The following is a 16,021-nucleotide window of genomic DNA, read 5'->3' as shown; positions in this document are numbered from 1 at the left end:
CTCGAGAATGCCGGATTAACGTTTTTTTTTACAAGTTCGCGACCCTATAACTTGGCGGCGTCAAGGACTTATCGTCAGATTAGTTAAATTTAGTCTTAAAACACTAAAATCAACCCCCAATATCTTAATCTGACGCGCTCGAGTATTTCAGACTATCGATTTTTTTTTACTAATCTGATCTTCTATCCTGGGCGCGCGTCACTACTTAAAGAGCTAAATAGTTAACAAGGTTGTTCTATTAGGTCTAAGGTATCTCTCATATCTTAATCTGCCACGCTCGAGTATTGCAGAAAATTCCCCTCTTCGCCTCCCTATCTAACTGAAGTATATTCCTAAAAGCCTTCTTCCCTAAATATTACGTCAATCTAGAGTTTTTCAAAACCTCTGAAGTCAAGTTAAAAGAAATTTCCTAAGTGTGAAGTAATATTTAAACCACGTGGAACTTTGGTAATTGCAGTTGGCGCAACTTCTGCCCATGGAGGAAAATTTCCTGCTGCTCTTCAGGTTTGATAATCCTTTGGAATCCAGCGTGGAATTTATGAAGGTATTAACATGGTTTTAATAGTTTCATCTGTATTTGTTATGTCTCCGTCTCCTTTAGAGTAGATTTTGACCCACTTTAAACGGACAGATTTCAAACTTTACACACTTATCAAGGATCGGTGGCAGTACAATAATTTTTACGAGTTTATCTCATTGAAGACTGTTTTTTTTTTTTTTTAGTTTTATTAACTATATTTATTGTTTGTGTACAATAAGTCTATATAACTTCGTTAAAAACAACCGACTTCAAACTTGCACTTGCAACATTTACAAATACAGACAAAAATGCTCATAAAATAAAAACTACTGGGCCTATCCGAATAAAATTTTTATGGGACCAATTCGACACCATCCCTCATCGAACAAAAAAAGAATTAGGTAAATCGGTTCAGAAACCTCGGAGTAATCGGTGTACATACATAAAATAAAAAAAACATACCGACCGAATTGATAACTTCCTCCTTTTTTTGAAGTCGGTTAAAAAGCTTCAATATTTATGGCCTTATTTTAACAGTTTGCAATGAAAGTAATATTTCTAAGCTATAATATTCATTGTTCGTTGTTACGATTTACCAAAATAAGCTTTAAAGTTCCCCTTCTGTATTAAGGCGACTACACCACCGAAACTAGCGCCCCCCCAACATTTTATTTTTTTACTCCTAAACCAGATCAAATTTAAAAAATCTAGCTCGGTACTTTGCTAGTATATTACTTGTAGTATTTTTGGTATTACTTTTCATTATTTTGCATTCGGTAAATTAGGAGAACTTTTGATTACCGCCAAAAGTGGCCACTTTTGGCGGTAATCAAAAGTTCTCTAGAATAATGAACAGTTAGAATAGTGAAAAGTAATACCAAAAATACTACAAGTAATATACTAGCAAAGTACCGAGCTAGATTTTTTAAATTTGATCTGGTTTAGGAGTAAAAAAATAAAATGTTCGGTGGCGCTAGTTTCGGTGGTGTAGGCCTCTTAAGCGTTGCCTTAAATAATAATCAATTAACTGAAGAATAGACCACTCTATGTACGTAATAGTTCCCAGGTATTATATAAAAAATAGAGACGTTTACTTTACAAAAATAATTTATAAAAGCAAAGCAAAGGCATAAGCTACCAAATATTAAGTATTCTGTGGCGAAGGCGAATTGTTAGTGAACATTATTACCTTATATATTATATAAACAAAATATATTCCTTCATGAATACTGTAAGTAGTTCAATTAACTCTATTTAAATGACAAAGGTCGAAAGCCTTTGAAATACAGGTTTCTAATTAACTTCCCTATTTATAGATATGGCGAGAGTACGATACAGATGGCAGCGGGTATATTGAAGCTGATGAATTGAAGGTAGTTTTAAATTAAATGTTATAATTAAAATAAAATAAGAGAAATATATAAAAAGCTGAAAGTTATTAACCAAATTAAATTTTAATACATATTCAACGATAGTATTTTAAACCAGCTGTGCCCTGCGGTTTTATTCGCATTGCTCCGTTCCTGCTGGTCTTAGCGTCTTAATATTATAATATAGCCTATAATGGCCTTCATAGATAAATGGGCTATCTAACACCGAAAGAATTTTTCAAGATTCGGACCAGTAGTTCCTGAGATTAACGCATTCAAAAAAACAAATAAACAAACTCTTCAAGATTTGTATTTCGAATGTTTTGTTATTTCGAACATCTCTACAACTTATAGAAACTGTCTCCAATAGATATTTATTTTTCTTTCCCTGTGATTAAAAGTAATGAAAATAATTGTAAGAATAATAAAGATTGATCTTAGTATTAAAAAAATACGTTTCAGAACTTCCTCCGAGATCTTTTAAAAGAGGCAAAGAAGATAAACGACGTTTCGGAAGATAAATTGATTGAGTATACAGATACAATGGTAAGTATTGATTTTGTCTTACAAGCAACAATAATATGTAGGTACCTACTTAAACGTCACTATTAAATTAATGAATTTAATTTAGATTCAGTTAAGTATTTTAAATAACTACGACTAAGTACTTATTTCAATGTAAAAATTAAAAAACTATATAACTTTAATTTTTAATGTGGTTTTAAGTTTTATATTAATTAAAATAAAACAAGAGAAATGAGTATGTGAAAAGCTTTAATAAACCAAAGTGTCGTATAGAACAAATTAACCAAATTAATTAAAATTAAATTATAATGTCATGTTCAACGGTATTTTATAGATATTTTTATAGATATGTATTTTGAATCTTGTCTATTATAATGCCTGTATAAGAATTCCGGAGACTCACGTCACACCCACGTTACCCCCCTCTTATCCAAATACAAATTAATTCTTTAGGTTGGCAGCATGTAAAATATTTTTCCTTTCGGTTTCCATGGCAACGCATCTGAAAATACACTGAAAATAGCTTTACGCGGTCGTGACATGTTGTCACTCAATATTAGATAACTCTCATTTATTATTCTCTGGTTTCGCATCTACCTTTGAAAAATAAAAATTATTACATTGAACATTAACGCAATAATAAATTAGTTAGGTAATAGTCAAAATATGTTGTAACCGCAATAATTAATTAAAAGTCATATTTTCTTAGTTATGTTGCTAATCTAAATAATTAAAAAAATATATACAGGGTTAGTTGTAAAACACCGGCAACCTCGCAGGACAAGATAGCTTATATCATAAAGCATTTGTCCTACGACTTTTGATAATTTGTTAGATTTTATTTTCATACAAAAATAAATATTCATTTAATTTTCCGTTTGAATATTATAAACTCTACGCCTCCCAAAAATTACGTAAACAAGAAGCGAACGAGAGGGGGAAGGGAACGTCGCGTCGTCCATCCGATAATGAATAGAACATACACAAATATTAGGAGAGTACAATAAAAGTTTAAAAAATCATTTAAAAACAATTAATTGCGTTATGCCAAAAGTCGTAGAACAAAATATGTTGTTACTTATGATGTTAGCTATCTTGTCCTGCGAGGTTGCTGGTGTTTTACAAGTAACCCTGTATACATTTTTTTTTATGTGGGACAAAGGCTCACTTTCCAAACAGCTTTATACAGAAACATGAGAAGTAGGTACCTAAAGTAAAATAACCTGTCAAACTAATTTCAACGTATTCTGCAAAGTTTGGGCACAATATACAGATACATACAGTAAAGAAACTTCATACAAAATGTTCGAAATGGCTCCCCCCCCATAAAGCGTGTTTTCGAGGGTATTGAGGGGGATCGATAGTAGCGGGTGACACATCCACAGATTTTGAATATAGTATGGAAAAAAGTTTAAAGTGATGTCATTTCACATTAAATAAATATCGATTGTTTCAGTTTGTAGCCCTTTCAATAAATATATATCTGTATCGTATCTGACTACAAGTTAAAAAGAGATTATTTTTTAATTTCTATAGATATGGCAGTATGAGTTTTAAATTATGTTGACATATTTTCTACCAAAATGATAGCTACAAATAGTACCTATTAGGAGTCCAGTCTGTTTAAAGACCGCATCTATTTTTTACGCAATCTAGAAGAGCACGAAAATCTAAAAAATGGAAACCTTAAAAAATCTTGTTTAAATTTATGTGCATAATTACGTAAATATTAGGGAAGAAAAAGATAGATATTATCTTAGATTACAAAATAAAAGACAGATGGAGCGTTGCCGAACTAAACCGAATAATTTATCGTCATTTTCAATAAAGCTATGTGTGCTGTCATTTCACCGCTGCACTGTACGTACACGGTGCTTCTGTGTGCGTGTAATGTTGCCAGATACGGAAAAAAGAGGGTTATGTTTTTCGAGTTTATGTTTGTATGTATAATATTTCTTTGACACGCCCTGCAGTATAAACCGTTGGACCGATTTTGAGTGGTGAGGTTTCATTGCAATGATCTGAATTATTATGTTACTGGCGGTAGTGACGTAGGCTATATACATAAATGAGAAGTCAAGTTTTAATTTTTATTGAAATTCTTTTATTACATAAATTACCTGCCTACTAAAGTTATATATGGACAAAATAATTGTATTCAATTTTTTATTAAATAAATTACATAAAAAAAGGTTCAATATTAACTATAATAATTATATTATTTTTTATTTTTCATAATATATGAATACGAATAGCGGTAGTTTTTAGTCGAGAATACGGGACATTTTATTTTCATCATATCCATCATGGAGTTCACATAAATTAAATCGCTAGCGAAAACGACTATGACGTTTTTAAGCTTTATAAAAGTAACAAAATAATGTATTATGCTTATTAAAATAATCTAATAATTATCATGAACCTTTAGTGCACTATACAAATAATCACATTCACGATCGAAAAATCCAACAGCATTACCCTGAAGATCTTTTAACCATTTTACCGTTTTACCAATAAAAATGGCAAATTCATTTTCAAAATACTGGCAACATACGTTGAAGTTTTGTATTCCTTCATATCTGTAAAATTATTATTCGTATTAAAGAAATAAATCAGCCAAATAATCTGCAGAAAACCTGTGAAACGATGTTTTATCTTTTTTTTTGTTTTCGGAAACAAATTTTACAGCGTTTTATTATCACAAGACGGCATTTTTTTACTAAAATTGCAAACCCTTTTTGACGTATTGCATGACATTATATGCGCTATAGCAATGGTGCAGCGACGTATTTGTTTTTGATTTCGTATTTTCTTTGACAAGGGCGACGGGCGGTTGTCATGCTCCATCTGTACTTTATTTTGTAATCTAAGGATATTATAATAATTATTGTATTTTTATCGATACGTGACTTTACCACTTTGTCAAGCACGAAGCCTGTCAAACTATTTTCTTTTTCATCCTAAAACAAAAAGGTTATATAAAAGGAGGTTCTATGTTCGTATAATAATAATTTTAATTTATTTTTGCGTATTTTTTTTTTTGTGTTTTTTTTAATTTAATTTAATTTATCGTTTTAAAAATAATTTAGTAGGTATACCTACATACAAGTATTGTTAATTCTGGTTTAAAATAATTATTGAATACTTATATGTATCATACAAATATCAAGCATTATAAATAATTTAGGTAGGTACCTACATTAAAATAGCCTTCGGCGTCCAAAAAAGACAAGATTTCGAAATATAGCACTGAAAAAAACGTACCTATTTACTTTTACAAGGTATATATTTTATTGAAATTGTTTCTTCTTGTAAATTCATATTTAGGCTACACCATTTTTTAATTTTAACGGGTTTTAATCTCAAAATTACCACAAAGTCAACTGTGAAAAAAAGCAAACAGAAATATACAGGCCGAATTGATAACCTCCTCCATTTTTGAAGTCGGTTAAATATCAAAAAGGTAACAGCCCATAATACGTCCAGCTATACGTCATAATTTCATCGCAGGGGCTTAGTTTCCTAACTGTATGTACGTAGTACATATCTGTCAACTGTGGTTTGGGTTTGGCCTAACCGTACATGGCTTTCGACTGAAACTGGGAGGGAATGAAACCACAGCTTAGTAAAACAAAATTAATTTGTCCCGCTAATAAACATGTGATACAGATAAAAAAATATTTATTTCAACAGTTACAAGTTTTCGACTCGAACAAAGATGGACGGCTGCAGCTTTCTGAAATGGCTAAGTGAGTTTTTTTTAATACTGATAACTAAGGTTTATCGTAAAAATGTAGGTAATAAAAATTTATCGAAAAGAGGTAACTTCATGAATATTTTTCAAATATGAATATTTTACAGACATGAGAAAATTTGAAGATTTTCTTTTAAAATAAGGCCCAATTATTGTTTCTGTATTATTTAAACTGTATTTAATGTACTATAATTAATAAACTATTAACAAAAAAGCATCAGATTAATAAACAATTGTGTTAAAGGTTACTTCCTGTGAAGGAAAATTTCCTGTGCAGACAAGTGTTTAAGGTGAGTGACAGTTAATTTCCCGCCAATCATAAATCTGTGACGTCATTTTCCCACGCAAATCCTTCCACAGTCTATGGTCATTTATTTTCATCTGCGCATTTTTTGCTTGGTTCAGTGTCATGCAAAATAGTGTTCACTTTTTTTATATTTTTGCACATTTTATTCAATTCTTTTGCAATGCTACATGCACTTTTTAGGGGATGCTAAGATTACTGCATTTAAAAAAAGTTTAGTCGTAGTAAGAATTATACTTATGAACATAAACATACTTTAAAGTTTAAGCGTAATATTATTTAAAACTAAAAACGTAACGGAATACCTACTTATAGAAAACTTATACACTTCTTTTCACAATTTTTTGACATTCACGAAGATTAAAATATTATCAAATAAAAAATGTAAACCATTAATAATTTTATTGCTAGCCTTTTGTTGCATCGCAGTTTTTCAAGAGCACAAACACGCTACACGCTAATATCACAGATGATACAATACAAGCACAGATAATACAACACTAGACGACTAACGTTATTGTCTATTCATACAACATTTCAACCAAGAAGATTTCAACCTTCAACAAGACGAGGGTTATTACCTATTCTGAACATCGTGAATATCAAATAAGAACTTCCACAGACTATGTAACATTATAGCTCTATGAATATGAGAACATCAATTATTGATAGCTTCTATTGTGCTGTGATTTGGAAGTACCGTTCGAAAATTAATATTTGGATTTTGGATACATCTTCTTGTTGAAGATAAAATCTTATTGATTTATAAAAAATAATAAATACAGATTGTACAAATAATAATTAAATTTGTGAAAAACGAGTGTCAAAATTGGTTATAATCGAGTTTATAGATTCGGTTACATACAAACATACAGGTGAAGAAACAACAAGAGCAAATAAACACTAATTAAATATTATATACTTTATTTATTTTTTACTCCAAAATTGAAAATATCCAAGTTATTTTGGTGGCAATATCTTTTTCACGCTCACACAGATAAGGCTACTTACACACATGCAACATTTTGTTATAATATAAACACACATATTCGTCAATCTGCTTAAAAAACATAGTTCATTGGCTTGAACACAAAAAATGAATTTCATCAATTTTACAAACACGAACTTTAAATGTACCTTATTCGCAAATATAATTGAACGTAAACCGAATTAATTATTTGGTATGTCTGTTTTAGGTAATTAAATTACTTTTTAATAGACATTTTTCATGCATCCTAATAATTAGGTTAAAATTCACTTACATTTTAATAAGCCTGCTGTTAAGAAAAATTTATTAATAACTCTATGGAAATATTTTGTATCATACTTTAAAAACTTTCAGCGAAAAGGGTATATTTGACATCATTAAGTACAACATTATATTCAACATCATAACATCACATGGTTTTCATACATGTCATACTAGTTCTAGAAAAAACGAGAAGATTAGTACAATACTAGAGTGTGGATAAGTAGAAGCACAAGCACAAGATAAATAGGCTAGCACTCCCTTCTAGAATCTAGAGTACCTATTTCTTAACTTCCTGACTAAATTTTTATGTACTCGGCAATAGCTGTTTGAAATTCTTATTGGTTTTGGATTAGGTTATGTTAGATATTTTGCGTAGGTACCTACGTAAATGTCAATTTCAGAATCTATTATTGCTTTATTTGAAGATTTAAAATACTTTATTTAATGAAGGTACGCCGTACGATGAACCTAATTATTTACAAAATTAATTATTCAAAGAATCGAATGTGTCAGCTGTCAGATAATATAAAAACGTAATAAAGTACGTCCACAGAGTGACAAAAAAAACCAATTGATAATAAAACAACTGACTAACAACGACTGGCAATTAAAAAAAAAATCGAATTCCAATTTCGAATTTCAAAAATAAAATAATTGAATAATAACAAATAGCTATTGCTGCTAACTGTTAGAACACTAACACAACACATACTATTGATTTGCCTGTCTCTGTCTATCCACTGCTGCTTGCACTACGCACATAGGAAGGCATTGAGGTGAGTCTTCGTAGTGGTAATCCGTTGGTAAAATTAGTTTTTATCACTGGCATTAGTTTCAATGTTAACTTATTAGATATTCCCTTCGTTTCCTTTCTCTATTCCATTAATTATTATTATTATTTCTTCCTTTACCTTCCACATAGAGTCTTAAATCTCAATGACTTTTGTATTGTCCGTTATTTTTTTGTTTATTCTGTTTATGTATATATTACACTTTCCAAATAGTCCTTATACTTGTGCCTATGATTTTAAGTGTCCGAAAATTTAATGCCTTTGTTTGGTTTGGAAAGTCTAATTTTACCATAGGATGATCAAATCTGTACAACCTCCTTCAATAACACTATAGGGGCATTCTTGTCTATCCTCTCTAAATTTAAATTATTATTAGAGCACGTTTTAGACTAATTTTTAATAGGCATAAGGCTTTATGTGTTAAATAAAAAATACAATTGCATAAAATCAATCCTTAAAATATGCTGCTTGTTATGTTTTAATTTATAATTAATGAAAATAATAAGTTTAATTTTATTTAATTGTATCTATAGCTTAGTAATAAGTAATAATGCTGTTTCTGTAGTCTTGTCTTTGTTAAATGTGTTTATGTATTTTCAATGCAATAAAGTATAATACTTAAATAAATAAATAATTAGTGGTAATAATAATTTTGTTTCAATAAGGTTAAGTCTAATAAGAAAATAATAGGTTTTAAGCTTAATTTTAATAATACCTAAGTATTTATTTTTTACATACAATAATAATCCAGTTTTTGATAGCCATTGCAGCTACGAATTGAATACTATAATGCTCAATATCAATAATTTTGAACCAGAGTTATTTTCATGTACATGATAGAGTCAATTTCATTCCAATGCTATTATATAGGCAAGCTAGATTCATTTCAGGAAAAGGGACTAATTTAACCCTCTAATTATTATTATAATAGACCAATAATTTTGAGAATATGTATTTAGATTCGTATTCGTATGCACTAAAAAAGTTTTCTAATATCCTAACTTTTTGTAATAAATTGGCAGTTGGCACAGATTATGAAACCAAGTAGGTATATTTCATAACGAAAGAGATAGCATGCGACAAACCGCATGTGTGCAAAGGAGAGGGAACATATGACTGGCCAAAATTATTGTAACACTCATAATTTTAATTAATTAATTAATTGTTGAAACAGGTTACCTACCTATCTTAGATTAAGGATTGGTCTCCGCGCGCGCTACGACTAGATACCGCCGGCGTACTCGAAAAATGCGGCAACTAAAAGTACGCCGAAATCGGCGTACCCGAGCCAGTCGTGTCACAAGCATTGTGTGGAGAGGGCGTACCGATAGTTTCTAAAGATTTTGGACAAAACCTGAAGTAAAATGCCTGTTTGTGCCATAAAACTGTTTAAAAAAAATACAACAAATAATAAGAAAGACACTGGGATTACGTACCATCAGGAATAATCGTATTATTCAATATTTCACCTGTACTTTGAAAATGTTGTTTACGAAAATACGACGCCATTTAGTGTTGCCGTACTGCATATCCCAAAAACACACTTTTAATTTGCTTACTTATTTTATTCATAATGTTTTTTTTTCAATACTATTACTAACGCATATTATAAAAAAATGATAATAACAATAATTTATTTCTGTTTAACCTTGTTTAACTGACTCATATATAAGTATGTTATTTTTTTATTACCGCTTTTTTACTTTTAAAAAACCTTTGTGATAGTATAGTGGCATCGCAAGTGGATTTGAGTCACATGTTCATAGGTTCGATTCCCGGCAAGGCCAAAATGAAATAAAAATATTTTTCAAACTTCTTTCCAAGATAGCCCATTTCCCATTTATGGAGTAAAATTTATGTAGCTGGCAGTACAATTCTTCACACACACTAGCGTCCTTACAAATCGCCTTACACACACTACAGAACTGAGTTGCCGCACTCACGGAGCTATTGTTTTTAGGTGGAGCGGTATCTAGTCGTAACGCGCGCGCGGAGACCAATCCATAATCTAAGCCTACCTATATTATCTAATATTTTATTATATTCACAGGGCGCTACCAAACTTACAAAGGACGATATAGAAAGAGTTTTTTCACTATATGATAGGGTAAGTTATTGTAAATATACAAAAAATTTAATATAAAAATTAAAAAAAAACAATTAAGTAACTATGCATATTATTCACATTAATTATTGTATGTTCTTTGTTCTATAGGATAACAACGGCTCAATTGAAAATGAAGAATTAAGGGGATTCCTCAAAGATCTGTTAGAATTAGTCAAAAAGGTAAGTTTATCTATTTATTTCATCTTATTTGATATCATTAAACAAGTTTTTAAAACCACATTGATTTATCTACTATATAAAATCTACTATATAAAAATAAGTCGGGTTTTCCTTCCTGACGCTATAACTCCAAAACGCACGAACCGATTTCCACGGTTTTGCATTCGTTGGAAAGGTCTCTGGCTCCGTGAGGTTTGTAGCAAAGAAAATTCAGGAAACATTTCAACTGAAAAGCAGTAAAACCGGGAAAATCATTTTCCACATACAGCGCCTTATGTAACATTTCGTTTGGTGTTTAAAGTATATGATATGAAGGTGGTAGGTATTTAACCATAAGGTGGCAAAACGGAGTTCGTCGGGTTTGCTAGTTACTAGTAATTTTAACATAAAATAGTCCCTACTAAGAGTCCCTACATGTTTCCTACTTTATTTTATTGTCAGTCATTAAGGTCATGTCAGCAGTCAGAATACTTACTCGTAGCAAAACACAACACAACCTTTTAAATACATATTAAGAAATATTAATATGTATGGACTAATATTATAAATGAGAAAGTTTGTGAGGATGTGTGTGTTTGTTACTCTTTCACGCAAATACTACTGAACTGATTACAATGAAAGGAGAATGGCGAAACTGGGCCTAACATAAATAAGGCCTTACAGAAATGATAATAAATTTAAAATTCATTATGTTATTTTTAATAATTCTTGGTAAAATATTGACTTCTGATTCTATGGGAAAACAAATGTTTGAAAAAAAAGATAATATGTTCACTAACGGCATTGTTATTTAGATTTCTATGACTACGACTACCGGTCTTATCAAGCAGAGATTGTCAGTGCTGTCAGGAGTAAAATAGTCGATATATCGATTTAAAACGAATGAATATTTATTTTCATTTTTAGTTTTATACAAAATTCAAATGCTTTATGAATCAGAAATATAAGTTGACTGCGTTACATATTTTATTTTTAACTTTTTAGGACGCTATTTATTTAGGTAATCCGTAATTCTATACATTTTTACTCATGGCGGCCGCACTTTGTAAGAATATTTCTGAAATGTAGCTGGCCGCTTCAATTTTAATTACAATGTCATGTTTGTCGTTTGACTTTTGACATTTGATTGAGGTTTTTCGTTACGTTCAAGAAGCTTATATCTTGTTACTTTACATTCGACTTTGTGCTTGTGGTTAACTTATTTTCTTCATCTTTATCGACTTTCGCTACGTATTACGGACACTGACGATCTCTGTTATTACTACCAACCAACGCTTGCACACCGGACTTTGATTACCTGCCTTTACGACTCACTACTGCTACCCTACCTGGACACCGACTTTGCATCCGATTTTTCATTTACAATTAATATGAACTGCATCAACTGTGGTATTAATGCTAATCGTAACAATGCTATACGTATGCATTTGTTACAAGATAACGCAATATTATCAATTATACAACAGTGGGCTGCTCCTCTAACGGTTAGTGGATTAGTATTATCTAAGGTATTTAGTACTGGCTATTGAAATCAAACAAAAATGTAAACACACATTGTTGTATAATATATACTAGCGGTCCACCCCGGCTTCGCCCGTGGTACCTACATGTTTAAACTATCCTATCTCTCAAGTTGGATCGAACTCCACAAGTTGTGCGAATTTTATTATAATCGGTTAAGTGGTTTAGGAGTCCATTGAGGACAAACATTGTGACACGAGATTTATATATATTCACTTTCTTTTGTTCAATTGTAATATTAATTCTTTATTTGTAGATCACTCACTCTGATCACATATTATTTGATGCATGCTGGAAACTTGCAAATGATTCTTTGAGGATTGAAAATCATGAAGATGACAATGCAGTTGGTTTCCTTAGGTTTATATCAAATTAAGCAAGCAAGGTCCTATTATGGTGAGCACATAAGAAACGATGGCAAATATGTTATAGAAGTGTGCCGTGAATCAGACAGCGACATACAGAGAGCACTGTCAACATCAAGTACTACATGGCTTTTAAGAGGTCGCATTCAATCCAGGCATAGAAGTAGTAAAACTTATTTTACTTATATTTTAGTCGACAGTGCTCTCATAGGAAGGGAAGTAATAACAGTCTATTATTGTAATTGTTTAGTAGGAAGAAGAACTGTAGGTTGCTGCTGTCACGTTATGTCCATAATATGGTACCTTAGCTGGGCAAGGTATCAACCAGATTTAATGCCGCCAGCACAGTTTCTGGATGATGTGTTAATTGTTTATGATGATAATGATGAATAAACGATTTATGAAAAAACGTGTTTTATTTTATATAGGTACTTATAAGTACCTACGATCGATCCAATATCTCTATTACCTAACTGTTTTTCTGTTACACTCTATCTAAATAATATATATTATAGGATATAAACTTACCTCTACTTAGAAAGAAACAAAGCTATTCATTGAACTCGAGCAAACCTAACCTCAATTTTAGTGACGTTACATGCTCAATATCTCTGCTATCCCATAGAACAGATCTTTAATTGTTATATTTATAGAATCTGTATATTTTTATCTATTTAACCCCACATAAATCATCAGTGTAACGATCAGGCCCAAAGTCTTATGGGAGTTCGCCATTCTCCTTTAGCACACATATAGAGGGTAACTTGGATTAAAACATAGGATAGGTTTTATCCCGGAAATCCCACGGGAACGGGAGCTATGCGGGTTTTACTTTGAAAACACGGGCGAAGCCGCGGGCGGAAATCTAGTAATATGTATATATAAAATACTAGCGGTCCGCCCCGGCTTCGCCCGTGGTACATATTAACGTTTTCTCTACATAAGAACCATCCTCGTACTTCAAGGAATATAATAAAAAAAGAATTATCGAAATCGGTTCAGCCGTTCTCGAGTTATGGAATTACAACGAAAAGTGGCATTGATTTTTATATATTAGTATATATAAAATACTAGCGGTCCGCCCCGGCTTCGCCCGTGGTACATATTAACGTTTTCTCTACATAAGAACCATCCTCGTACTTCAAGGAATATAATAAAAAAAGAATTATCGAAATCGGTTCAGCCGTTCTCGAGTTATGGAATTACAACGAAAAGTGGCATTGATTTTTATATATTAGATAAAACCTACAGTCACAACTCGACCTAGTTTAATTAAAATAGCGAACATACGTGACCCACGCAACGGGGGTACCACATCCAATAAATTTTAATGAAATCTAGATTTTAGATAATCTACAATTTTATTTTAACTCTTATTTGCATATTTTCCGTTTTCTAATAGATATAAATTATTTCAGTTGTAACATTTTTCATTCGGTCTGTATGGCATTTATTTCCGTATTCAGTCTAAATGTTTAGAAGTATCTACATAATAATATTATCTGTATTTGTGAAAATATATTTCCCACGTATAAGCTACACTACATTTGAAACAAATCAAATAACTTAGGCTGTGGTAGTGACATCAAGTGGTAAATCGCAAGGTTCTCGTGCTACGAAACATTAAGAAACGTGCCTAGTTTGCGAAAATTATCTTATTTTTAATACAATGTGAATTGCAACAGTTTTAATTCGAAATTTAACACCTTTTAACACACGAAAAGCGGTTTAGATGGTCGTTTCTGATTTGGTAGTATAGGTAAATATTTTTTTATGATTAGATCAGTATTCAACTGTACTTTCAAAAATTACGCCCTACAAACATGACACCTTACCTCTTTATTATATTACTTATGTCCTTATTTGTAATCAATATTATACATAATTATAATCTCGCTCAAACAAAACGTACTGACTACATACCTATTTAATTTTTCAGGACTACGACGCTCAGGACCTCCTTGAATTCGAAGAGACAATCCTCCAAGGCGTAGAGTACAGCAGTGAGGGCAAAATCAGTAGAAAGCAACTCACCATGATACTGTTAGCTCTCGCAAAACACAACCAGGAGGAAGACGTACCAATAACACCATAAATACATTTAATTTTATCAGCCAGTCCGTCCTAGTATCCGAATAACGCTATGGCATTTTTTACAACTGTTTTTGAATGATTTAGTCTCTCTCTCTCTGTGTGTCTTTCTTTTTGACTCTCTCTATCTCTCTCCCTTTCTCTCTCTCTCTATAATAACTGGTTCCTGTATTTTGATCTTAGAGAATTCTTAAAGTGCAAGGAATTTTTTAAAAAATAAAGATAAAGTTTAGAGAATCAATACCTATCTAGAGCACCTATTTTCCTTTAGAGTCAATTATGAACCTAATTGTAAATGACTTTAGAGCTACATTGATCCATACTCCTAGTTGACATTGTTTCGCGCATCGCCATTGGCCAGAAACGTTGCTCTTTCCCGCGCTTCTGACTTCTGAGAATCTTTTTGTAATGTTTCTTAATAATAACTTACCAACTACATTTCAGTTATTTAAAATATTCTTGAGTAGTAAGTAGTAGTGATTAATATTTGAAAACATAAATGAAAAAAAAATTCGATTTGTGAATTGTGACAGTTGTAAAAAGTGCCAAAGTAAATTATTTCAAAAAAACATGTGTGCTTTTTTTACTTAGAATTAATAGAAGCGTTGTGTTATATTTACAAGAATAACAGCTTAATGTTGTATGTTATTATTATTGTATCGTAAGCATTGTTATAAATAGGTTTTGTAAAATTGAAATAATCAAATTTTGATGTTAAATTAATCGTATTTAAAATCAATTTTCTCCCTGTGAGTGGACGTTTGGTAATCTATAGCATAATAATTATTTTTTTTAAAACTAGCAGTAATACCGTTACTTACATTTAAACTTAACAAGAAAAGGAATTGCGAAGAAAATCTACCGTATCGTTTTCCATTATTTTTTCAGTGATCTAATAAAAAAAGAATACTTTTGCGGGAGTTTTGTGATTTCAAATTAATTATTCAAAGTATACTTTTGTGACCTAAAGAATGTAATTATTGTTGAAATAGCACTGAAAAAGAAAATTCTGAACGTTAATTTTAACGATTGCGACACACAAAAATACCTCTTCTAGACATAGACTAAAAAAAATTTAAAAAAAAATGCACAAGGGAGAAAATATTACCTACTGCTCGTAATAAAAAAAATGTGTGCACATAAGAAGTGAAACTTTTTTATGACCTTATTTTTCAAAAAATATTTTACTATATTATTGATTATTATGCAATTTTACAGAAATACGTCGAATCACGCGTGGT

General features: G+C 31.1%; 1 protein-coding gene across 2 annotated transcripts in view; it reads left to right on the top strand.

Moving 5' to 3' along the window:
* LOC123702037 (calbindin-32) overlaps positions 1-15,965 on the top strand; it is an 83,256-nt gene extending 67,291 nt beyond the window's left edge. The window contains exons 5-13 of one of the 2 annotated variants that reach the window (XM_045649696.1): positions 458-544; positions 1,837-1,893; positions 2,353-2,436; positions 6,109-6,164; positions 6,414-6,459; positions 8,490-8,501; positions 10,567-10,623; positions 10,732-10,803; positions 14,629-15,965. In XM_045649696.1, coding sequence (XP_045505652.1) covers positions 458-544; positions 1,837-1,893; positions 2,353-2,436; positions 6,109-6,164; positions 6,414-6,459; positions 8,490-8,501; positions 10,567-10,623; positions 10,732-10,803; positions 14,629-14,784 — 627 coding nt within the window. In that variant the 3' untranslated portion in view covers positions 14,785-15,965. The remainder of the gene's footprint in view (positions 1-457; positions 545-1,836; positions 1,894-2,352; positions 2,437-6,108; positions 6,165-6,413; positions 6,460-8,489; positions 8,502-10,566; positions 10,624-10,731; positions 10,804-14,628) is intronic. The other variant, XM_045649697.1, reaches the window with a different exon arrangement.
* Positions 15,966-16,021: the final 56 nt, after the last annotated feature.

This window comes from Colias croceus, chromosome 22 (assembly GCF_905220415.1).
Source record: "Colias croceus chromosome 22, ilColCroc2.1".
Lineage (NCBI taxonomy): Eukaryota > Metazoa > Arthropoda > Insecta > Lepidoptera > Pieridae > Colias > Colias croceus.
This window is presented reverse-complemented; position numbering and strand designations above follow the sequence as displayed.